This window comes from Typopeltis vanoorti, chromosome 2, assembly GCF_054136105.1.
Source record: "Typopeltis vanoorti isolate ZY-2024b chromosome 2, IOZ_Tvanoo_1.0, whole genome shotgun sequence".
Classification (NCBI taxonomy): domain Eukaryota; kingdom Metazoa; phylum Arthropoda; class Arachnida; order Uropygi; family Thelyphonidae; genus Typopeltis; species Typopeltis vanoorti.
Genome location: NC_143550.1, coordinates 60,453,396 through 60,478,051, shown reverse-complemented (window position 1 = coordinate 60,478,051; position 24,656 = coordinate 60,453,396). Strand labels below are relative to the sequence as shown.

General features: G+C 36.1%; 1 protein-coding gene across 1 annotated transcript in view; it reads left to right on the top strand.

The window, feature by feature from the left end:
* The window catches only part of LOC150109074 (protein arginine N-methyltransferase 3-like), a 154,307-nt gene that overhangs the window by 32,184 nt on the left and 97,467 nt on the right, over positions 1–24,656 (top strand). The window contains exon 6 of the mRNA XM_090405500.1: positions 2,605–2,792. Within this exon, the coding sequence (XP_090261626.1) occupies positions 2,605–2,792 (188 nt within the window). The remainder of the gene's footprint in view (positions 1–2,604; positions 2,793–24,656) is intronic.

The window sequence follows — 24,656 nt, the reverse complement described above, 5'->3', positions numbered from 1 at the left end:
GAGGACCAGGGATTGGATAAGGATCAGGAATTTTCACTGGAGTGGGGGAATGAAAACCCTCATTCCACCGAGGATTATTTCAGTTATTATTACAGTGCAGATGTTTGGATTAGGAGAGGGAAATCAATAATCTAACCATGAGAAAGAAGCATAAAAATTCCAGAGATCATCCCAGTTGGTGCCATTGTAGTGTCATAGGGTATGAGGCTGAGATTGGGAGGAGAATGATCTGTAGAATAGAAGACTTTTATAAGGGTGCTAGTTTAGACTACATCATTCAGGCAAAATTGTTCAAAGAAATGACATTAAGCAATTCCTTACCTCTGGACTATGAAAGAACGACAAAAATATTTTGGGGTTTGGCATTTTTAGTAAAGATATTGAACTTTGAAAACTGCACTCTTTTAGGTGTTAATTGTTCTTGAAATGCTTTGGAAGAGTCAACAACATCTAATGCTTTGAAGTCATCACACAGGGAAGAGTCTGAAATTTGTAGTTTGGCTGTATGGAAAATGTGAAGCATTCAATTACTTCTGAACTTTTTTTTTTTTTACAAAGGGATAGGATGTTTAGAGGTATATGCAACTAGAAAGGGTGTAATTTAGTTCTGTACTTTTTTTGCAACAGGATGGGGATAAGCATTTAGAAGTAAATGCAACTAGAAAGTGTGCAGTTAGTCCCATATTTTTTGCAGCAGGATAAGGAATGGGAATTTACCTCTAAATGCCTATCTCTTTCTCATTGCAAAAAAAACCACATTCCACATTTTAATTAATGCCAAACTGCAAATTACAAATTTCAAACTTTGTGCCCTCCCTATGATTATCATGCCCAATTAACACCTAAAAGAGTGAAGTTTTCAAAGTTCAATATATTTACAAAAAATGCCAAGCACCAAAAACTTTGTGTGATTCTTTTATAGTCTAGAACAGTGCTTTACGACCAGTGTGCCATGAGATATGTGATGAATAGCACAGTTCACGCATCTAACTGACATCACATGATGCATTTTTGATTCGGAATCACACATAGTTCTTTCAAGCATTGATCTAGACTTAAAAAAAGTTGTGTTTGGAAACAAGCACAGGTCTCTCATCGAACAAGTTAATTATTATTTTACTTTGTGATTATTTTTAATGACAGTGCACTAATAAATCTATTCAATTTAAATTATTTTCTCTTTACTTTCACACTCATAATAGCATTAAGAGGTAAGGAATTGCTAATGTCATTTTTTTTTTTTTTTTTGAAAAATTTCGACTGAATACTCTAGTCTAAACCTTATTATGGTCAGAGTTGACAAGTGGTGACATCCATAGTGTATTTGAAGGGAAAGGTATTAGGAAAAGGTTGATAGCATTAGAGATGAGGATTGTTTGGTATTCTGTTTAGTAGGTTAACTATTTGTGTTGATAGACCATGACTGATAGCAAATGATTCAGTTTCCCTTCTGGCATAATTTTTGAAGTTAGAAAAGGAAACCAATTTATGTTATGGATGTTAGTCTCCTAAGAAGATAATCTTGCATTTTGAGAAATTAGTAATAAGTATGATTGTATGAAATCGTCTTTTTTGACTACTTATTTAGTAATAAGTAGTCAAAATAGAAGGGTAGCATGGTTGTCAGAATTAGAGGAGCGTTAAAGGCTGTCTCTATTGCTCCCCTGTTCTACAAGTGAGGTAAGGAAATCTTGAGCAAGAGCAGTTCGAAAAATTGGGATTCCACATTGGTTATTCTTTGGCAAGAGGTATCTGATTTGACAAAAGCACATGTTCCTCCCTTTTTGCAGCACACGTCATGCAAGATGTAGTTGGTCTAGTTGCGATATCTTGTAGTTGTGGAGGATACCAATTGGGATTCAATTAGAACTTGTAGATTTTTTTTTTTTACCTGTATATGTTGGTTTATATCATTAATGTTTATATTGATGCCTTAGATGTTGGTGAAATGGATGTCAGAGTGTTAAACTCAGATTATTAAGTTAAATATGAGGAAGAAGTCACAGCACAGAGAGAGATGTAGATAATGCATTTATTATCTGGAAGCATACCCAGAAAAACCTTGAGGATTTTATTCAGTTGCTGAACATTTACTATCCAAAAATATTCATGCTGGAAATGAAAAAGACAGTGAATTACCCTTCCTAGATGTCCTGGCCAACAAAAACTACACTGGAGGATTAATGTTAATCTACAGAAAACCACCCACACAGGTTGGTACTAGCATGCAAACTCATTTCACCATCCTCAATAAAAATTAGGTATCATTACAACTCTAAAAAATATAGCCTTAAATAAATGAATGATATGATGAAATAACAATAAAAAATTCTGATTTTGCTGATCACTTTCTGGCTAAATATCAAAGCAAGGAATTGAATTAGTTGGGTATACATGATTTGTGATTGTGTAAGGTGCTACTAAGGCACCTTTATATAATGTTGGAAGAACTGCAAATTGCAATCTGTTAACTTTGGCAAAATATCAGAAGGTTTACTGTCTTTTGGATATAATGAAATTTTATAATTTTGGATTTCTTTTGCTTGTATACTTATTTTGAGCTATACTTTTGCTGCCTGATTTTATTGTTTTTGTTATCTATAGGATCAGCAACGGACAAAATGTTATAAGGATGCCATTCTTGGGAATAAAGATGCTTTCATTGGAAAAGTAGTTTTAGATGTTGGCTGCGGTACATCAATTTTATCGCTTTTTGCTGCTAGTGCTGGGGCCAAATTAGTTCTTGGAGTAGATCAGTCTGATATTATATATGATGCCATGGCTATTGTTAGGTCTGTGTTTATATATATTATATATATATATATATAAGTATATTAAAGAAATTTAATGACCGGAAGCTGAGAGATACCAAAATAGAAAAAACTATTTATTATTTGAACACACAGCTAGTTTCATCTTCTTAGAAGACTTCTTTGGGTGCATAACATGAAAAAAGAACAAAACAATACAATTACAAGAGCTATAAATTAACTTGCAAACGTATTGCTGATATTTAAAGGCATTCTGGATAACATAATATTGTTGTGCACATTCATGTGGGCATGATCTCATGTAAACCAAAGCAGGATAGCTAAAAGTTACAATCAGATAGGCTATAGCTAAGGTTATTATTATGATGGACCCAGATTGAGGACAATTTCTGTTGATTCCATAATTCTTCTCTCCAGTTCATCATAGCATTTAAAAATCTTTTCTCATTTGTTCCAGATCACTGGATGAATGACAGAATCTTCATCGTTAGGGTGTGCAGAATTAAGAATGTGATTAGATAGTGTGCTGGCTCTAGTTCTGCCATACACAATGTCTCACATGTGTACTTCCATACACAACTTAATGGATTTCTCCATCTGACCAAAATAGGCATCCAGAATGCCTTCAGATGTCAGCAGCTTTTCAACAATATTATGTTTTAAAAAGACAAAACTAGCTGTGCATTCAAATAATAAATACTTTTTTCTTATTTTGGTTTCTCTCTATCTCTCTCTCAGCTTCCAGTAATTAAATTTGTTTAATTATGTCATATAGTCGAGTAAATCCATTGCATCAAATACATACATATATCATCATCATCAAATTCATGATATGTACTCTCAAGGGGGGGGGGGTGCACAGGATATGAGAGTACTACATGAAAAACTTACATCACCATTATCTTCCTATTTATAATTTTCCTCCAAATCAATCTGTTACCTGTCAAGACTCCAACATTATCAGATCATATATTTATGTCTTCTAACGCACTTTTTACTGCATCGAGTAACCTATATCTTCGTCTTCCTCTCTGTCTTTATCCTCACAACCTGGCAGAGAACACTTGTTTTGCTAATCTTTCCTCTCCCATTCTGTTTAAGTGACCATACCACCTGAGATTAGCTCTGCTAACACATTCCTGGATGCTAACAATGTCAAATTCTTTCCTAATATGCTCGTTTCTAATATGATATTGCCATTGATGCCATCTGTTCACATTTCTAATCTTTCTCAGGACTCTCATAACTACGGTCTCTAGTCTTTGGTCAAGTGTTTTACTTCTGACCTAGCTCTCAGATCCATAAGTTAAAACTGGTTTGAACACTGTCTTGTATACAGCTAATTTAGTGTTCTGATTAATTTCTCTCTTATTCCATATGAATTTATTCAATTGACACTTCCTACTATACCAGCTTTGTTGATTCTTGTCTATTTCCATATTTAATTTACCATCTTCACTAAAAATCATACCCAAGTAGCTGAAATGTTTTTTCTTGTTCTATAGCTTCTCCATTCACAATGCAGCTGATATTTTCAATGCTTATGCCTATTTTCATTGTCTTTGTCTTGTTATTGCTGACCTTCATACCAAATCTATTACAACAGTTATTCAATTTAGTCAGGAAATCTTGCAGACTTGTATCAGATTTATTTAGAAGTATAACATCATCTGCATAAAGTAAAGAGCTGAGATTAACATCTCCAATTTTGATATCAGTTATAATATAACTTTCCTTCATAATGTGATTCATATAGATATTGAATAAGAGAGGGGAATAATGTACATCATTGTCTGACACCAGATTTAACATTAAACCATCTTTCTGTACTTCTTTCAATTTATAATTGCTGACTTACAACTCAAATAAAGACTAAGTATTGCTTGATATAATGATCCACTCACACCATAGAACTGTAGCATTTTGAATAGCTTCTCTCTTGGCACCTTGTGATATGCCTTTTCCAGATCTACAAAACTTAAATACCGATCTTTGTTATATTCCCATGATTTCTCAGCTATTTGTTGTAAAGTGAAAATGTGATCCAGACAGCCTCTATTTAGCCTGAAGTATAGGGAAATACTTCTGTAATTCTCACATTCAGTTTTATTTCCCTTTTTATATATGGGTACTATGAAAGCTCTATTCCAATCATCTTGAATTCGTCCCTCTGATCAGGATTTCTGAACTATGCAGTGCAGCCACTATAAGACTTATACCTCCATACTTGAGCATTTCTGGTCGAATATCATCTACTCCAGCTGCCTTTCATATTCAGGCTTTTGATAGCTTTTTTTCAAGTATGATATGTATTCCTGATCGCATGCCTCTTGAGTATTTTTTACCACTGTGCTGTCACTGATTGTTTCATTTAGCAATTTTTTTGAAAATTTTTTTTCAGTTTTCATGTCACCTTTATCATCTCTAATTCCTTTTACAGCACTCTTTGAGGTTTTTCAACAACCTCAAGAATATTTTGCCACTTTCCTGATTTTTTCAATGTTCCTAACAAAGTCTTCCCATGTTTAGCTAGTTTAACTTTTGTTTAGCTAGTTTTACACAGTGTTTAGCTTTCTTGCATTTGTCTCTGTATTCTCTAAGAGCACAAACTGACTTTTTGTGCTCTTAGAGAAACTGAATTTGTGCACATTTTTTTGTTGGTATATGGTGTTAGTAATAACCAGTCCATGTTCCGAGCAGCAATCCAACAGATATTTTCCATTATTATTAATTTTGCTCTTTTCTCCAAATATTCCCGAAATATTTTTGTATGTCTGACAATCATTTCCTATTCTGCTATTTAGATCCCCAACAAGGACCAACTTTTCCTTTTTCATTGTGTCAGTTGCTTTCTCTAAAGCCTTAAAAAATTCCTCCACTTCTACCTTAGTAGAACGTTTTGTAGGGCCATAGGCACAAATAAATCTCATTGTCCAGTTCCACAGTCTGATATTTGCCCATATCACTCTACTTGAGACTGCCTGCAATTCAAGAAGATTAGCCTTGTATTTTGTGTTGAATACTATGGCTACTCCTTCTTTTCTTTGATTGTCATTGCCTGAATATAAAATTTTGTATTTATTGCTCAGAAAGATCTCACTAGTTTTGTCTTTTTTGTTTCAGTCACCGCTATTATGTTGATCTGGTACATGTCCAATTCCTTAGCTAGCTCCATTTCTTTGCCATTCAGGCCATTCTGTTGAGTTGGGGTGTGTTTAAGGATTTGTTCCAGTAGCTGCCTTTTTGCTGTTTGCCCTGGTTTTCTGGCGAAAACCGGGTGACGCCCCAGCCTTCATGAAATTCTGTCATGTTGTACTATCATTTATTATTGTGGTTTAAGCCAATAAGAATACAATTTGGTCAGCTAAATCCCAAATTTCCAGTCCATCATCGTTCAGTTCCAGGTAGATACCTAACAGATTGCACCATGAGAAGGCGAGGATTGGACATAGGTCAAAAGCTCTGGTTGGTTCTCTGCATTCCTTTAAAGGCTATGTGGAGGTCTCCTGTCAGTTATACATCTTTAACCCTTAAGCACACACACTGTGTGTGTGTGTGTGTGTGTGTGTGTAAATTTGAAAAATACATAAACATATTAATTTTTGTTTTGAGACCTTTAATATATAGTAAGAACCTGTGTAGCTCAGTAGAAGTAGCGTTTGCACTCTACGGCGCTTGACCACATGAAGAAAGGATTTGGTGATTCAAATCTAGTCGCCGACTAGAGGAAATTTTTCTAAGCCTTTTTTCGACCGGTTCCTGAGTTAGTCAATCTCTGGCACAGGCTAGCGTGTTTTTTCTTCCAGAAACTTGGGTTTTTCGTCCCGTAAACTCAAGAAAATCGACAGTCAAACCCACACTATTTTCAGACATTAAAAATATCGTGTTAGGGTTAGGGACCATGAGATGGCAACACTAGCTTGCCGCCTTCTTCACTGCATACCGATGAACCAGTGATAGCCTATGGCCAGCTATCTCTCTGATTGGCTACCAGTGGAGATTGAACTGCCTACTCAGTCTCCAAAAGTTAGATGGGGTAAATGGCCCCACCTACTCCCTATATGGGAACAAATAGGCGTTAGTTGATTTTTTTTTTTTTTTAATACATAGTTATGTTTAGTGCTTTTAATGTATTTATAAGTTATAAAATAATTATTACTAATGTAATCATAATTCTAATATAAGTAATTATTTTATTATATATTTTTGGTTATATATTTCATTTATTCTTATATTGTCTCCTGGAGGTCTAATAATAATAATAATAATAATATTGTTTTGCATTTTAATGTAGGTTCAACATTGAATCTATATTCAAATTCAGGAGTCTGAAGACTCATCACATGAAGTCAAACACATAGATGACAAGAACTATCATACCTTGCCTTGATAAATTAGAGCATATACAGTTATACTGTTACATTCTTATCCATATATGCCAGCATTCTTTGCATTGTGTCAGCAGTTTTCTGGATAACCCTTACATATTGTGACCCCCTGAACTTCAGTTCTCTATCCACCCAGAACCCTTGCCTCCTCAACCTTCTAAAGCAAAGTTTCTCTGATTATGGTAAACTTTATTCCATCGTCTCTGACCACAGTGCATAACTGTACACTTAGCAGTATTGAAATGGCATCCCCATTCATCAGCCTAAAGCACCAACCTATTCAAATCCTCTTGTAACAACACATCAGAACTTCCTGACATTGTTCTTCCTAATTTAGCATCATCAGCAAACAACTGATTATTCCCTTTCATACACTGAATTATATCACTGATAATATAAATTAAACAACAGTTATCCCAGAATAGAATACTTTGTACTGCACTCATCTTTCTTCTTCAGTAAGCTGCATCCCCCATACACAACTCATAAACTTCTATTCAACCATCCCTGTAACCAAGCTATCAACTGACTATCCGCCCTCATCTTGCTCAGTTTTAGCAATAATTTTTCATATGGTACTCTATAAGCATCTCCATCCAATACACTAGTCATCCTATTATAAAATGTACCAAGTTACTAAAGTGAGACCTCCCTTTAAGGTTTATGCCGCTGTTTTGAAATATTTCCATTCTTATCAATCCAGGTTAATAAGAATGGAAATATTAACACCTTCACCACTACACCTGATATACAAACTAGATTCTTCCTTATGCAGTGGCATGATTTTTCCTTTTTTCCCATTTTTCTGGAACTGTTCCTGTTGCTAAATTGCCAGACTATTGTTGAAAAACCAAGTCAGGGGCAGTGTAGTGCAGTGCCAGCTCTTTCAAACATTCTCATAATATATGTTCACCAGCTAGCCTCGACATTGGTGTCGAGGCTAGCTGGTGAACGGTCGTGCTATCGGGGAGCTCCTGAGAGATTTGTGTTTTTTGCTGATTTATTGGTGTTTTGGATTCAATTTAATGGACTTAAGTGTTTAATTTTGGTATATTATTAGAGCTTTATTAACGTGGTTAGTGTACTAAAGTGTTTTATAACATAATCTATGTCGGAAGTCGCCGCTAGATGAATTCGTAATGAGTAGTGTTCGTGCAAGCTCCAGATAAGATAAGTATTATTTTCAGTTATCGATACAAATTACTTAATATTGTGTAGTTTTGTTTTATTTGCCTTGCGTATTTTAGTGCGTCTATTTTTGGTGTGTTATAACGTTTAATTTGACAAAACACATTACGGATAAATATGGCACCTGTGCATAGGAAAATGGCGGCCAGTAATGAAGGTTCGCCATCGTTATCAAAGAACGGTAGCATAAAAGAAATGAGTCAGTGTACTAGCTGTGAAATGTACGCTTTGCGGAGTGCGGTTGGAGTGTGGTTAGATGATGATAAAGGATTGAATGTGTGTAGAAAATGTAGGGAGAATGCGGAATTGAAGCGTATTTCGGATCGTGAGTGTGATATTTTTGTCAACCTTCAAAATGAAGGAAATAGGGATATGACAAGAAACGGCAAAGTTGTACATGAAAATTGTGACAGTGTGAATGTAGAAAGTGTGAATGATAGTATAAATGGTTTCTCAGAGAACAAAAAAGATGAGATAGATACATTGAGTGAGATCGCGTTGTTGAATAATGCGATAGAAAGAGCAAAACAGCAGCTAGAGTGCATGAACAAAAGTAGACTGAATGAACCAACCAATAATAAAAGGTATGACAGGAAAAATAGACGTATGAATGTGAACATGAACAAAATGAAGGATAGAGTGCTGTATGGAGACTCGTTAGTAGAGGATTTGACAAAATCGTACCAACCTGGTGCGACCATAAAGGACGTAACTGCGTCTATTAGAGAGCAAAAGGAAAGGGTGAAAGAAATGATTGTTGTGGCAGGTACGAATGATTTGAAAGGAGATAAAATGGAAATGATAGAAGACCTGAATGAATTGTTTGAGGTAGCAAAAGAAAAGAGTGAGAGAGTTAGAATGATTAGTCTTTTGCCAAGGTATGACAGTGAAATGTTTAAAAGGAGGGCTATAATTGCAAATGACTTTATGCGTGGGTTATGTATGACGAGTGGTGTGGAATTTGTGGATGTGTGGAGCGAATTTGATGGGCGAAAGGATCTATATAAGATGGATGGCTTGCATTTGAATGGTTACGGTGTAAGAAGACTTGAGAAAGTGTTGCTGAATGTAGTGGATGTGCAAATTCAGGGAAACTAGATTTGTTAGGGGGGGTGGGTAGAGATACAGTCCTTATGGAGGCAGTTGAATGTAAGAATGAATATAATATGCCAGAGCAAATAAGGACAACAAATCAGAGTGGGATAGTTAATATAAGGCATCAAGGTAGGGTTGGGGCTAATGGGGGTCTTAAATTCATGTACACTAATACTAGGAGTATTAGGAACAAGAAGGAAGAGTTTTTGGCCATGGTTGGCACTTCCAGACCACAGGTTATAGGTATTAGTGAAACATGGCTGACTGTAGATGATATAACTAGTGGGATTGAATGTGATGGGTATAGTGTGTTCAGGAATGACAGAGAGAATAAAATGGGGGGAGGAGTATTGTTGATGATAGCTGATGAGCTCCAGCCAAGGAGAATAGAAGTTGAATTGCAGGATAGAGAAAAGAGCACATTTGAGGCCATTTGGTGTGAGATTGTGGCTAGCAGAACTAAATATACAATTGGGTGCTGCTATAGACCAGGTGATGGAAAAGATGGTGGTGACAGTATGCACAAGCAAATAGAAGAAATGGGTGGAAGGAGGGTGATTATTATGGGAGATTTCAACTATGGTCGCATTGATTGGAGTGAGGAGAGGACACATGGGAGGAAGGAACTGGATTTTATGCGGTTATTAAGGGATAACTATCTGCGACAGCATGTAATGGAAAATACTAGGGGTCAGAGAGTGCTTGACCTAGTAATTACATCTGAGGATTTGGCTGTAACAAATATGACCACATTGCCACCAATCGGTGAGAGTGATCATAGGGTCTTAACTTGGGAGGTGGCTAAAGGTGTAGAATTTTCAATTAAGACAGGGTACATGTGGAATTATCGGGCAGGAAAGTATGACAAGCTTAGGAGTTTGATTGGTTCAGTGCCATGGCATGTACAACTGCAAGGACTAGAAGTTGATAGTGCATGGGAGGTAGTTAAGAAGTGCTTGCATGAAGCAATGGCTGACTGTATACCTAGAGTCCGAATAATAAATCAAGTAGGGGTTAAATGGATGAATAACACCATTAAGCTTGAGTTGCAAAAAAAGAAACAACTATGGAGGGAATTTAAGGAGAAGGGTGACCGGCAGGCACATGAACGGTATAAAGCGCAGGCCAGAAGGGTGACGAGTGTGGTAAGAAAAGCAAAAAAGGATTACGAAAGAACATTGGCCATGCAGGCTAAAGTGAATCCTAAACAGTTTTTTAGATATGTAGCAAGTAAAAGGAAAAATGTACATGGCAGATTGATTTTAAAGAATGCCGATGGTAGGGAGGTAACTGAATCAGTTGAGATAGTTGAGTTACTGAGTGAGCACTTTGCAAAAGTATATCATCAAGGTGGTGACATTGCAGAAACGAATAAACCAGTAGATTATACGGGAATTGTGGTTAATGAAGTGGAGGTGAGTAGTCTATTGCATAACCTCAATATCAATACATCTGTGGGATTGGATGGTATACCAGCTCGTGTTGTACGAGAAGCAGCTAAAGAATTGTCAGTACCCTTGACCATTTTGTTTAATTTGAGTCTCGGGTCTGGGTTAGTCCCGAGCGGGTGGAAAGAGGGGAAAATAGTTCCACTGCATAAAGGTGGTTCCAAGACTGCTGTTGTAAATTACCGACCGATTAGCATATCAGGAATCATTGTAAAGGTCTTAGAGAAAATAGTCAAAAGGAAAATACAAGATTGGATTGAAGAAAATGGGATACTGTATCGGGGACAGCATGGTTTTGTGAAGGGTAGGTCATGCCTCAGTAACTTGCTCACGTATTATAACACAGTGACGGCTGAACTGGATAAGGGTAATGGGTTTACGGTGATTCTACTGGACCTTGCCAAGGCCTTTGACAGGATTCCACATGGAATTCTAATCAGTAAATTGCAGCATATGGGAATGGACATAGGGTTGGTGAGATGGATAGGAGGGTGGTTGACGGAGAGATATCAGAGAGTGGTTTACTCGGGAGTAGAGTCCACAAGACGGCCTGTGACTAGTGGTGTGCCACAAGGATCTGTTCTTGGACCAATGCTGTTTAATTTGTTCATAAATGATATAGGAAATGATCTGAGAGGAACAGTTCATTTGTTTGCGGATGATGCGAAGTTGGGTAGGGCAATAGTGAATGCAGATGACGTCAAAATTTTGCAGGATGATTTGGATAGATTGGAGGTCTGGGCTAAGGAGAATGGATGTCAGTTTAATGTGGCAAAATGTAAGTTTATGCATTTTGGGGTGAAAAGATTGGAGGCAGTTTACTGCATTGGTGGAACCCTGCTCCAGGAAATTGATGAGGCACGAGATTTAGGAGTGTTGGTGGATAGGGAATTGAAATTTAGGGGACACATTGCAAAAGTGACCAAAACAGCTCATCAAATCACTTGGTTGCTGAAGAATACGTTGACAAGCAGAGACAAGCAGGTTATTGTTCCTCTCTATCGAGCCTTGATAAGACCCCATCTAGACTACTGTGCTCAGATTTGGTCACCTAGGTTTCTTCTTGATGAGGAGGATGTGGAGAGGATCCAGAGGCGAGTGACCAAGATGATAGCAGGTCTGTGGAATGAACCGTATGAGAACAGGTTGAGGATTTGTGGGTTGCAAAAATTGGTTGATAGGCGGAGGAGGGGAGATATGATTGAGACATTCAAATTACTGAAGGGTTTCTATAAAATTAATTCAGAAGATATTTTTGAGAACAGGGCTGGTTGTGGGAGGACTAGGGGACATCCATGGAAACTGGGCAAAAGTGTGGTTAGTAAAGGTGTTAGAGCTGGGTTCTTTACTTTTAGAGTAGTGAATGAGTGGAATGCGCTCCCTGAGTCTGTAGTGGATGCTGTGACAGTGAATGAGTTTAAGGCGAGGTATGATAGATACTGTATGAATGTCAGATAGTTGTGATGAATATGATTTGGGGCCTCCCTCGATGAGTCTAATGACTCCCTGGAGTTGCCCGTAATAATAGTAATAATAGTAATAGTAATATGTGGTGATATCCTATCTGGTTCCACAGCTTTATTAATATCAAGGTTACTTAATATTATAAACATTTCTCATTCTTGAACTATCAGCCTTCTGCCCAACTTTCTGTTTGAACAATTAAATTATTGTTCCTCTTATTATTATTACATGACTTCTCTAAGGAATCAAAAAATTGCAGATCATCCCACTGTGTACAACCCCCCCCCCTGTCTCTGCACTACTTAATCCTTAACATGCAATGCCACTATCCATCATCTATACGCAACACCATGTACTGCCCATGAATAATATTATTTGTCTGTAAATTGTGTGTGTGTGTTCTTTGGCCAATTTTCCCGAGGATGACAAACCTGAGTTTATGGGAGAAGGGGGAATCTTGCTACCTTCACATGAGATTGACTAACTTATTTACAACTGAAAAATCCCATAAATTCCCCTCGCCATGACTTGAACTCAAGTCTTTTCCATTCAAAGGATTCTGTGTTCCATCATTCTTCCAGTTTTGCTGTGAAGTGCTTAATTCAAGAGCTGAGTTTAATATCTCCATTTTGACATCAGGTTTGGTATCGCTTGCATAATGTATTTCATATAGATGATGAATAACAGTGGAGATGTTATGTACTTTGTCGCACCTGATTTGACATCAAACCTTCCTGTACATACTTCAATTTTAACAGCTGACTTTGTGTAGAGTATGTATTGTTCTAAATGATATCTCATTCACATCATATAATTTACAGGATTTTGAACTTCTTTGGGAACCTTATCATGCACAATACAGTAGAAAAGTATTGAAACCAAATTAAAGATATCTTATGCAAGTATCACTTCAGAAGAAAATGGTAGTGTACCACTGGAGTGTGACCTTAGTTGTTTTACTTTTTTTTTTATTTTTAATATGGATGTTATCAATGGATCAAGTCTAAATTGTGATCAGAAACCATCATCATCATCAAATTCTTGATATGTATCTTCAGGAGGTGTACACGATAATTATGATAGTACTGCATGAAAAAGTTACACCATTACTAACTTCCGATCAACAATTTTCCTCCAAATTAATCTGTTATCTGTCAAGATTCTAATATTATCAGATCTTATATTTCTGTCTTTTAAGGTGCTTTTTACTATATCAATCCATCTACATCTTGGTCTTCCTCTGGATCTTTCCCCTCCCATTCTGTTTAAGTGACCATACCACCTGAGATTAGTTCTACTAACACATTCCTGAATGCTAATAATGGCAAGTTCTTTCCTAATATCCTCAATTTTAATGTGATACTGCCATTGATGCCATCTGTTCACTCTGCTAATCTATCTCAGAACTCTCATATCAGAGGTCCCCAGTCTTTGATCAAGTGTGTTTTATTAAGGGGTGTTTAAGGATCAAAGCTGTATAACTGAAAGGAGACTTGCACATAGCCTTTTAAGAAATGCAGAGAACTAACTGGGGGCTTCTGACCTAATGTTCAATCCTTACCTCCTTGTGGTTCACCCAGTTAGATATCTACCCAGATACTGAGGATGGGCTGGCAATTTGGGATTTAGCCGATCAAATTGTATTCTTATTGGATGAAGCCACAATGTAAAATGATTGTACAACATGATCAGAAACCAATGAATGGAATACTAGATCAGTATCATCAAGTTGTGTAAAGCTGCAGAAAAGTTCCACTGAAACACATTAAACATTTCATATAGTTTATGGGATTGGGCTTTGTCCTGAGCAAAAACATTTCAATAGTTTATGTGTTTTAAAGAAAGGAGAGGATGTAACAGACAATGCTTGAAATGTATGACCCAAAACAACCTGAGGTTGTAAAATGAGTGCAATTTGCTAGCAGGTGAGTCAGATTGAATAAGGAATTAATAAAGTGAATAATCACCACAAAGTTGGGAAAAAGAAACTTTGTGCTAAGCTTATTATATTCAGATGATTGTGTGAAAATCTCACATAGTCATAAATTACTTATTATGTTAATTTTTTATTATATGATAAAGCATTTTTGAAACTTGTTCTCATTTCATAATGATGAGAGTATTGTCAAGCTAGAAGTTATAACATAATCTTTAGGGAACTACATAGCAATGTGGAATATGTATTATTTTATGCCCTATTGTAATAGTTTTTCTTCTTTCATATTGCATGTTATCATGTTGCATTGCATTTCATGTTATCGTTGCATGTTGATTGCTAATGAGTCAATGAGAAGATTGTGGAGGAGGAGGAATGGTGTGCAGTTTATTGATGTATGAAATGAATTTGATGTACGAATGGACTTATATATGCCTGACAGATTACATTTAAATGGTTTTGGAGTTATATTTGAAGAAAGTATTGTTTAGTGAGAGTTTGGAAGTGCAAAACCAGAGAAACTAGAGATATTAGGAAGGATGTAATCATTCATGTGTCTGGCTACCCCTGTGGTAAACGTATGTGTACAGAAATGATTATGCAATGCTGCATGCTATTTCACAAGTTTCCAGTTCAAATGGATTGGTACATTACACAAGAGTAATTGTGGGTAACAAAGGAATGTTCACATTATTATTATTATTATTTATATGGGGGATACTTAAGGGTCAAAGCTGTATAACTGAGAGGAGACCTCCACATAGCCTTTAAAGGAATGCAGAGAACCGACCAGGGTTTCTGACCTAATGTTCAATCCTCACCTTCTTGTGGTGCACCTTGTTGGGTATCTACCTGGATACTGAACGAACGAGGATGAGCTGCCAATTTGGGATTTAGCCAACCAAATTGTATTCATATTGGCTTAAACAACAATACAAATGATGGTACAACATGACAAAATTTCATGCCGGCTGAGGCATCGCCCGGTTAAACAAGGCCCTCGTTGTTTTCGTCAGGGAACCAGGGCGAATAGCAAAAAGTCAGCTACTGGAACAAATCTGAAAGCACACCCCCCAACTCATCATCACCTGAGTTAAAGATTGGTACTATCAACATAAGATGCCTGAATGGCAAAGAAATGGAGCTAGCTGAGGAATTAGATAAGTACCAGATCGACATAATAGGGGTGACTGAAACAAAAAAGACAAAAACTGGTGAGATCTATCTGAGCAATAAATACAAGATGTTATATTCAGGCAATGACAATAATGGAAAAGAAGGAGTAGCCATAGTATTCAACACAAAATATGAGGCTAATCTTCTTGAATGGCAGGCAGTCTCAAGTAGAGTGATGTGGGCAAATATCAGAATGAGGAATTGGATAATGAAACTTATTTGAGCCTATGGTCCCACAGAAGGTTCTACTAAGATAGAAGTGGAGGAATTTTTTGATGCTTTAAAGAAAGCAACTGATACAATGAAAAAGGAAAAGTTGGTCCTTGTTGGGGATCTAAATAGCAGAGTAGGAAATGATTGTCAGACAAAAAAAAATATTTTGGGAAAATTTGGAGAAAAGAGCAAAGCTAATAATAATGGCAAATACCTGTTGGATTTCTGCTCAGAACTTGGACTGGTTATTACTAACACCATGTTCCAACATAAAAATGTGCACAAATTCACATGGAGAGAAGAAGCAAGGAATAAGAAAAGTCTCATTGACTCTGTTATTGTTGATAGTGATGTTTTCTCCCTGTTGCAGGATACCAGAGTGTACAGAGGATTTGAAATTGGAAGTGATCACTATTTAGTCTTGAGCAGGATAAAATTGAATTTCATATTGAAAAGAATAACATGTAAGAAAGTTTTAAAGCGAATAAAAGTTGAGCAGCTCCCAGATGTGAACTGTAGACTAAAATACACAAACATCATTGAAGAAAAAATGAAAGAGTTTGAGAGCAGGAACCAAACCTTGGAGATTCAGTGGCAAGCCTTGAAGAAAACCCTGATTGATTCAGCCAGAGAGGCATGCTGCAAGGATAGAAAAATCAGAACTCCATGGTGGGCACAGGAAGTTAAAGAGGCAGTGAAGGAAAAGAATAAAGCATATCAAAAGTTCCTGTCAAATAAGTCAGCTTGTGCTCTTAGAGAATATAGAAACAAATGTAAGAAAGCTAAACACTGTGTAAAACTAGCTAAACAAAAGTCATGGGAGGTCTTTGGCAAGAACATAGAAAATAAATATCATGAAGGTGGTAAGATATTCTGGAGATTGTTCAAGAAGCTTAGAAATGGAGGGAAGAGTGATGTAAAAGGAATTAGAGATGATAAAGGTGACGTGAAAACAGGAGAAAAAGATATCCTTGAAGTATAGAGTAATTACTTCAGAAAATTTCTAAATGAAACAAGTAGTGATAGCAGAGTGGTAAAAAACACTGACCATGCAATACAGTCAGGAATACATATCCATACTTCAAGTAGAAAAAGCCATCAAAGGCTTGAAATGTGGAAAGGCAGCAGGAGTAGATGATATTTGCCCAGAAATGCTGAAGTATGGTGGTATAAAAGTCTTACAGTGGCTGCACTGCATAGTTCACAAGGACTGGACAGAGGTACGAATTCCTGATGACTGGAGTAGAGCTCTAATAGTACCCATATACAAAAAGGGAAATAAAACTGAATGTGAGAATTACAGAGGTATTTCCCTGCTGAGTGTTCCTGACAAGATTTATGCAAGTATACTTCAGAAACGGTTGAGAAGAATCATGGAAGAAAAGCTTGGTGAAGAACAAGCTGAATTCAGGCCAAATAGAGGCTGTCAGGATCAGATTTTGACTTTACGACAAATAGTTAAGAAAGCATGGGAATATAACAAAGATCTGTATTTAAGTTTTGTTGATTTGGAAAAGGCATATCACAAGGTGCCAAGAGAGAAGCTATTCAATACTCTACAGTTATGTGGTGTCAATGGGGCATTATATCAAGCGATACTTAGTCTTTATTTGAGTTGTAAGTCAGCAGTTAGAATTCAAGGAAGTACAGGAAGATGGTTTAATGTTAAATCTGGTGTGAGACAAGGATGTACATTATCCCCTCTGTTATTCATTATCTATATGGATCTCATTATGAAGGAAAGTGGTATTAAACCTGATATCAAAATTGGAGATGTTAATGTCAGCTCTTTGCTTTATGCGGATGATGTTATACTTCTAAATAAATCCGCTACAAGTCTGCAAGATTCTCTGACTAAATTGAATAGCTGTTGTAATAGGTATGGTATGAAGCTCAGCAATAAAAAGATAAAGACAATAAAAATAGATAGAATCGTTGAAAATGTCAACTGTGTTGTGAACGGAGAACCTCTGGAACAAGTAAAACATTTCAGCTACTTAGTCACGATTTTTAGTAAAGATGGTAAATTAAATATGGAAATAAACAACTGAATTAACAAAGCTGGCATGGTAGGAAGTCATTGTTATTTTTTTATATATTTTATATTTATTCCCTCTTTTTTTATATATATATATAGTATATTAACTATTTAGTCTACCGGCTGCACCTTTGTTAATAATTATACTATATACTTATGAGGTGATTTATTATATAAATCTCTTTTACTAACAATTATTTTTATTTTTGACTCCGAGTGTCCCTATATGTTATTGTTATTTTTTATATACTTTAGATATTTTTGTATATATTATATTCCCTCTATAGTATATTAACTATTTTGTCTACCAGCTGTGCCTTTGTTAATAATTATACTATATACTTATGAGGTGATTTATTATATAAATCTCTTTTACTAACAATTATTTTTATTTTGACTCTGAGTGTTCCTATATGTTTTTATATTGCAAAAAGTTCACTCCAATTGGTGCAATGACTTTAACTATCTCTTTCAGAATCCAACTAATCATTGACTCAAAACCAAGTACAAAATAAACACATTTAATAAAACTAAAACAATATATATACACTTCTAGTAATAATACATAACTATAACTACAGATTATATGGATCCAAGGCCTTATTACAAATATAAACTCACTCTTAAGACTAAACACTTTTTCTTTCACAATCACAAAAAATGTTCATAGTCTTTTTCTCTCTCTGTTAAGGCTCTTTTCCAGAAGTTATACAGCTCTGTACTTCATTTTCAGGATCCTTTTCATCAATCAATGTAACACACATAAAAGTCTTCTTGACTAAATCTTGTTTCCTTTTAGTAGCAATACTCATCAGATCATGCATCCTTAATACCTATAAATCTTCTTAATCAATATATTTTCTAAACATTCACTTTCAGGCATCCTTAATACTTATAGAACTTCTTTATCAATATATTTCTCTTAAGAAAAACATTCACTTTAGAATGTAAGCAACAAGTTCTTCTTTCATTCACAATAACAAATGACAGTCTTAACTTTTTCCACTTTAAAAAAACTTACAGTTTCAAGATTCCCTTTTATTCATTACTTATTCCTCCTTGAAACCTATTATTTTCACTATTCCCTTTTCGGAATACACTATGAAATTTCTTCCGACTGCCACACACAAAAAAAATCAAGTTCCTTCCAACTTGAATATTTACCGGCCAATTTATAAAAACTTACAGTTTCAAGATTTCCTTTTTATTCTTTACTTATTCCTGCTTGAAACCTATTATTTTCACTATTCCCTTTTCGGAATACATTATGAAGTTTCCTTCTGACTGCCGCACAAAAAAATCAAGTTCCTCCCAACTTGAATATATCTCGGCCAGTGTTCTAAAAAACTTCCAAACGCTCTCTGTTTACAACTGTAACTTGGATACGCAACGCTTTCCTTGTCAGCTGTCAATCACACATCAAGTTCTCTCCGGGAGCATGCGCACTTCACAAAAGTCAGAAACTACGCACTGCAATAAAATGGGTGACTCGCTGTATCCATTAGCGCTAAGAGAAAGTCTTTCACAAAATTCAACATTTTTAAACCACAACAAACTTTCTTATAAGTAACACAAATAATCAGTTTAGTAAGTACTTCAATATTTTTACTTCTTTACATGTTACTTCTAATATAACATTTTCATAACGAGCACATCACAAGTGCAGACACTGCGTGTATGAAAACAAAAACTAACAAGCATAATTAATACGTAAAAATATTCAGAATTTTTAATATGATTATTTTTACAGTATGGTATGAAGTTCAGCAATAAAAAGATAAAGACAATGAAAATAGATAGAATCGTTGAAAATGTCAACTGTGTTGTGAACGGAGAACCTCTGGAACAAGTAAAACATTTCAGCTACTTAGTCACGATTTTTAGTAAAGATGGTAAATTAAATATGGAAATAGACAACCGAATTAACAAAGCTGGCATGGTAGGAAGTCAATTGAATAAATTCATATGGAATAAAAGAGAAATTAGTCGGAACACTAAATTAACTGTATACAAGACAGTGTTCAATCCAGTTTTAACTTATGGATCTGAGATCCAGGTCAGAAGTAAAACACTTGACCAAAGACTAGAGACTGCAGATACGAGAGTTCTGAGAAAGATTAGAGGGGTGAAGGATAATAGGATGGCATCAATGGCAATATCATATTAAAAATGAGGATATTAGGAAAGAACTTGATATTGTCAGCATCCAGGAATGCGTTAGCAGAGCTAATCTCAGGTGGTATGGTCACTTAAACAGAATGGGCAAGGAAAGATTAGCAAAACAAGTGTTCTCTGCCAGGTTTTCAGGAAAACGATCCAGAGGAAGACCAAGAAATAGGTGGATTGATATGGACAAAGTGCCTTAGATGATAGAAATATAAGATCTGATAATATTGGAGTCTTGACAAGTAACAGACTGATTTGGAGGAAAATTGTAGAAAGGAAGTTATTAATGATATAAATTTTTCGTGTAATACTATCATATCCTATTCCATATTTGTACCTTCAAGGTACAAATATGGAATATTTGTACCTTGAAGGTACAAATATTACCTTCAAGGTACAAATCAGGAATTTGTACCTTGAAGGTAATATCAGGTACAAATCAGGAATTTGTACAAATCAGGAATTTGATGATGATAATCATCATCATCATCAGGAATTTGATGATGATGATTATTTATATGGGCACTGCATTAAGTCAAAAGACTCAATCCATTCCACTCATTCACCACTCTCCAAGAAAACAACATAGTCTGCACATCCTTACTAACCACACTCTTAGACAGCTTCCAAATGTGACCCCTTGTTTTCCCTTTACTCCCCCATAATTTTAAAAAATTTCTTCTGTGTCCGTCTTATAGTATTCCTTTAGTAACATATAAGTTTTTATTACATCCCATCTCCTTTGCCTGTCAGCTAAACTCTGCAACCCACACACACACACGTCATCCATCTATCATCATAGGGAACATTCCACAGACCTGTCACCAGCTTGTTCATTCATCTCTGAATCCTCTCCACCACTTCCCAATCCCAAATGCACGTACAAAAATGCAAGAAGTATCAGGAATAAGGGAGAGGAGTTTTTTTGGCATTGGTCAGCTCTACTTGGCCAAAAATGATAGGCATCAGTGAGACCTGGGTAACAGAAAAATAATACAGTGACAGCGACAGAATGTAAAGGGTCTTTTCAGGAAGGAAACAGGGAATAGGACAGAGGTGGGGTAGTGCTGCTGATGATACCAGAGGAATAACAACCAGCACAATTATAAGTTAAAAAGGCTTTTAGGTCTGGGGAGAAGGTTCATTTGAAGGTATCTGTGAGATAGAGGCTAATAGAACAAAATGTTGTTGGGTACTGTTATAGACCAGGGGATCTGCAGGAAGATGTAGATACAATGTATAGGCAAATTAGCACAATGAGTGCACTGCACTCATTGTGCTAATCTGCCAAACAATCATTATGGGAGACTTTAACTGTGGGGACATAGATCGAAGGGAAAAAAGGGGATATGGCAAGATGGAAGTGGAATTTATACAGTTGCTAAGAGATAATTACATGAAACAACATGTTATAGAAGGGACAAGGAATTTTGAGAGTGTTAGATCTGATAATAACCACAGAAGATATATCCAAACCAAGATAGACACTTTGCCTACGATTGAGGAGAGTGACTGTGCAGTCTTATTCTGGGAAGTTGGCAAACATGTGCAATTCTCTGTCAAGAAAGGATTTATGTTGAACTCTAAAACTGGTAATTATGACAGACTTAGGAGTCATCTTGGAGCAGTGCCATGGCTTGAGAAGCTACAAAGAAAGAATGTTATTAGTGCATGGGAAGTGATCAGAGATTGTTTGAGAAAAGCAGAATCATACTGCATACCCAAGGTCAGGAGGATATAAAGTAGAGATATAAAGCAAGAGCTGCAAAAAAAAGAGAGAGAGAAAGAAAAGAAAAACTTTGGAGTGAATATAGAGAAAAGGGTGATCAGCATGCTCGTGAGCAGTACAGAGTGCAAACAAGAATGGTGGGTTTGATAAGAAATCAGATTATGAGAGAAAATTAGCTAAGCAGACCAAAGTAAACCGAGAAGTTTTTTGTAATTTGATGTCTTCATTTTTGATATCGTTCTGCCATTGATACCATCTGTTAACCCCCCTGATCTTTCTCAGAACTCTCATATCTGTGGTATCTAATCTTTGATCAAGTGCTTTATTTCTAATCCAACTTTCAGATCCATAACTTACAACTGATTTGAACACTGTCTTGTATACTGCTAGTTTAGTGTTTTGGTTAATTTTTCTTATTCCATATAAATTTATTCGCCTGGTTCCCCACCATACCAAATTTGCTTATTCTGTTGTTTATTTATAGATTTAACTTGCATCTTCACTAAAAACTATGTGTAAATAGTTATATTATTTGCTATATTATTAGTAAGGTAGGATACGATGTGATGTTATTAACTGAAAAAGTTGTTCATGAAATATCTATAGCTGCAGCAGGGACAGTAAAGAAAGAAAAAAAACTAACCACCCTTCTCTTCCTTTTTCTTTCACCATTTTTTTATGTGATTTCAATTCACAAAAGGCTGTAAACCTATGCTACAGTAGTATTAGGATATGAGTGGACTAAGCACTAGATAATTCAAATTACTCCAGAAACCAGACATGGAATTTTTTGAAGCCACTTCAAGTCTCCAGTTAGCAGGGTAGTGGTGATGAACCTCATCTACCATCTAAAGACATTAACGAACATGTTACCTTTTGGTTGGAGAACTGATATGGTATCCATTTAGCAAACTAGGCCTGTGTGCTGTTACTTATGTTTTGTGTTTTACATACATTGTTATTTGTACACCTCTGAATCAAAAAATTAGAATAATCAAAGAAAATGTGTTGAATGATTTGCAAGGAGCCTTTGCATTTTAAACCAATTCTGATTTATTGCATAGAAAATAATGATTACCAAATATGAATTATCGTCATCTAAATTTACGTACTTTGTAGATTATTTAAGACTTAAGCACTCAGGGGTGCTTAAGGGTCAAAGCTGTATAACTGAGAGGAGACCTCCACATAGCCTTTAAAGGAATGCGGAGAACCGACCAGGGCTTCTGACCTAATGTCCAATCCTCACCTTCTCGTGGTGCACCCTGTTGGGTATCTACTTTGATACTGAACGAACGAGGATGGGCTGGCAATTTGGGATTTAGCCGACCAAATTGTATTCTTATTGGTTAAACCAAAATAAAAAATGATGGTACAACATGACAAAATTTCATGCCGGCTGGGGCGTCGCCCGGTTAAACAAGGCCCCCGTTGTTTTTGCCAGGGAACCAGGGCGAACAGCGAAAAGTCAGCTACTGGAACAAATCTGAAAACAAACCCCAACTCAACATCACCAGAGTTAAAGATCGGTACTATCAACGTAAGAAGCCTGAATGGCAAAGAAATGGAGCTAGCTGAGGAATTAGATAAGTACCAGATCGACATAATAGGGGTGACTGAAACAAAAAAGACCAAAACTGGTGAGATCTTTCTGAGCAATAAATACAAAATGTTATATTCAGGCAATAACAATCAAGGAAAAGAAGGAGTAGCCATAGTATTCAACACAAAATACGAGGCTAATCTTCTTGAATGGCAGTCAGTCTCAAGTAGAGTAATGTGGGCAAATATGAGAATGGGGAACTGGACAATGAGACTTATTTGTGCCTATGGTCCCACAGAAGGTTCTACTAAGGTAGAAGTGGAGGAATTTTTTGAGGCTTTAGAAAAAGCAACTGACACAATGAAAAAGGAAAAGTTGGTCCTTGTTGGGGATCTAAATAGTAGAGTAGGAAATGATTGTGAGACATACAAAAATATTTTGGGAAAATTTGGAGAAAAGAGCAAAGCTAATAATAATGGCAAATATCTGTTGGATTTCTGCTCAGGACATGGACTGGTTATTACTAACACCATGTTCCAACATAAAAATGTGCACAAATTCACATGGAGAGAAGAGGCTAGGAATAAGAAAAGTCTCATTGACTATGTTATTGTTGATAGTGATGTTTTCTCCCTGGTGCAGGACACCAGAGTGTACAGAGGATTTGAAATTGGAAGTGATCACTATTTAGTCTTGAGCAGGATAAAATTGAATTTCATATTGAAAAGAATAACATGTAAGAAAGTTTTAAAGCGAATAAAAGTTGAGCAGCTCTCAGATGTAAACTGTAGACTAAAATACAGAAATATTATTGAAAAGAAAATGAAAGAGTTTGAGAACAGGAATCAAACCTTGGAGATTCAGTGGCAAACTCTAAAGGAAACATTGATTGATTCTGCCAGAGAGGCATGTGGTGAGGTTGTGTGCAAAGATAAAAAAATCAGAACTCCCTGGTGGACACAGGAAGTTAAAGAGGCAGTGAAGGAAAAGAAGAAAGCATATCAAAAGTTCCTGGCAAATAAGTCAGCTTTTACTCTTACAGAATACAGAGACAAATGTAAGAAAGCTAAACAGTGTGTAAAACTAGCTAAACAAAAGTCATGGGAGGACTTTGGCAAGAATATAGAAAATAAATATCAAGAAGGTGGCAAAATATTCTGGAGGTTGTTGAAGAAGCTTAGGAATGGAGGAAAGAGTGCTGTAAAAGGAATTAGAGATGATAAAGGTGAAATGAAAACAGGAGAAAAAGATATCCTTGAAGTATGGAGTAATTACTTTGAAAAACTGCTAAATGAAACAAGCAGTGATGACAGCACAGTGATAAAAAACACTGACCAGGCATGCAGTCAGGAATACATATCCATACTTGAAGTAGAAAAAGCCATCAAAGGCTTGAAATGTGGAAAGGCAGCAGGAGTAGATGATATTCGACCAGAAATGCTGAAGTATGGTGGTATAAGAGTCTTACAGTGGCTGCACTGCATAGTTCAGAAAGCCTGGA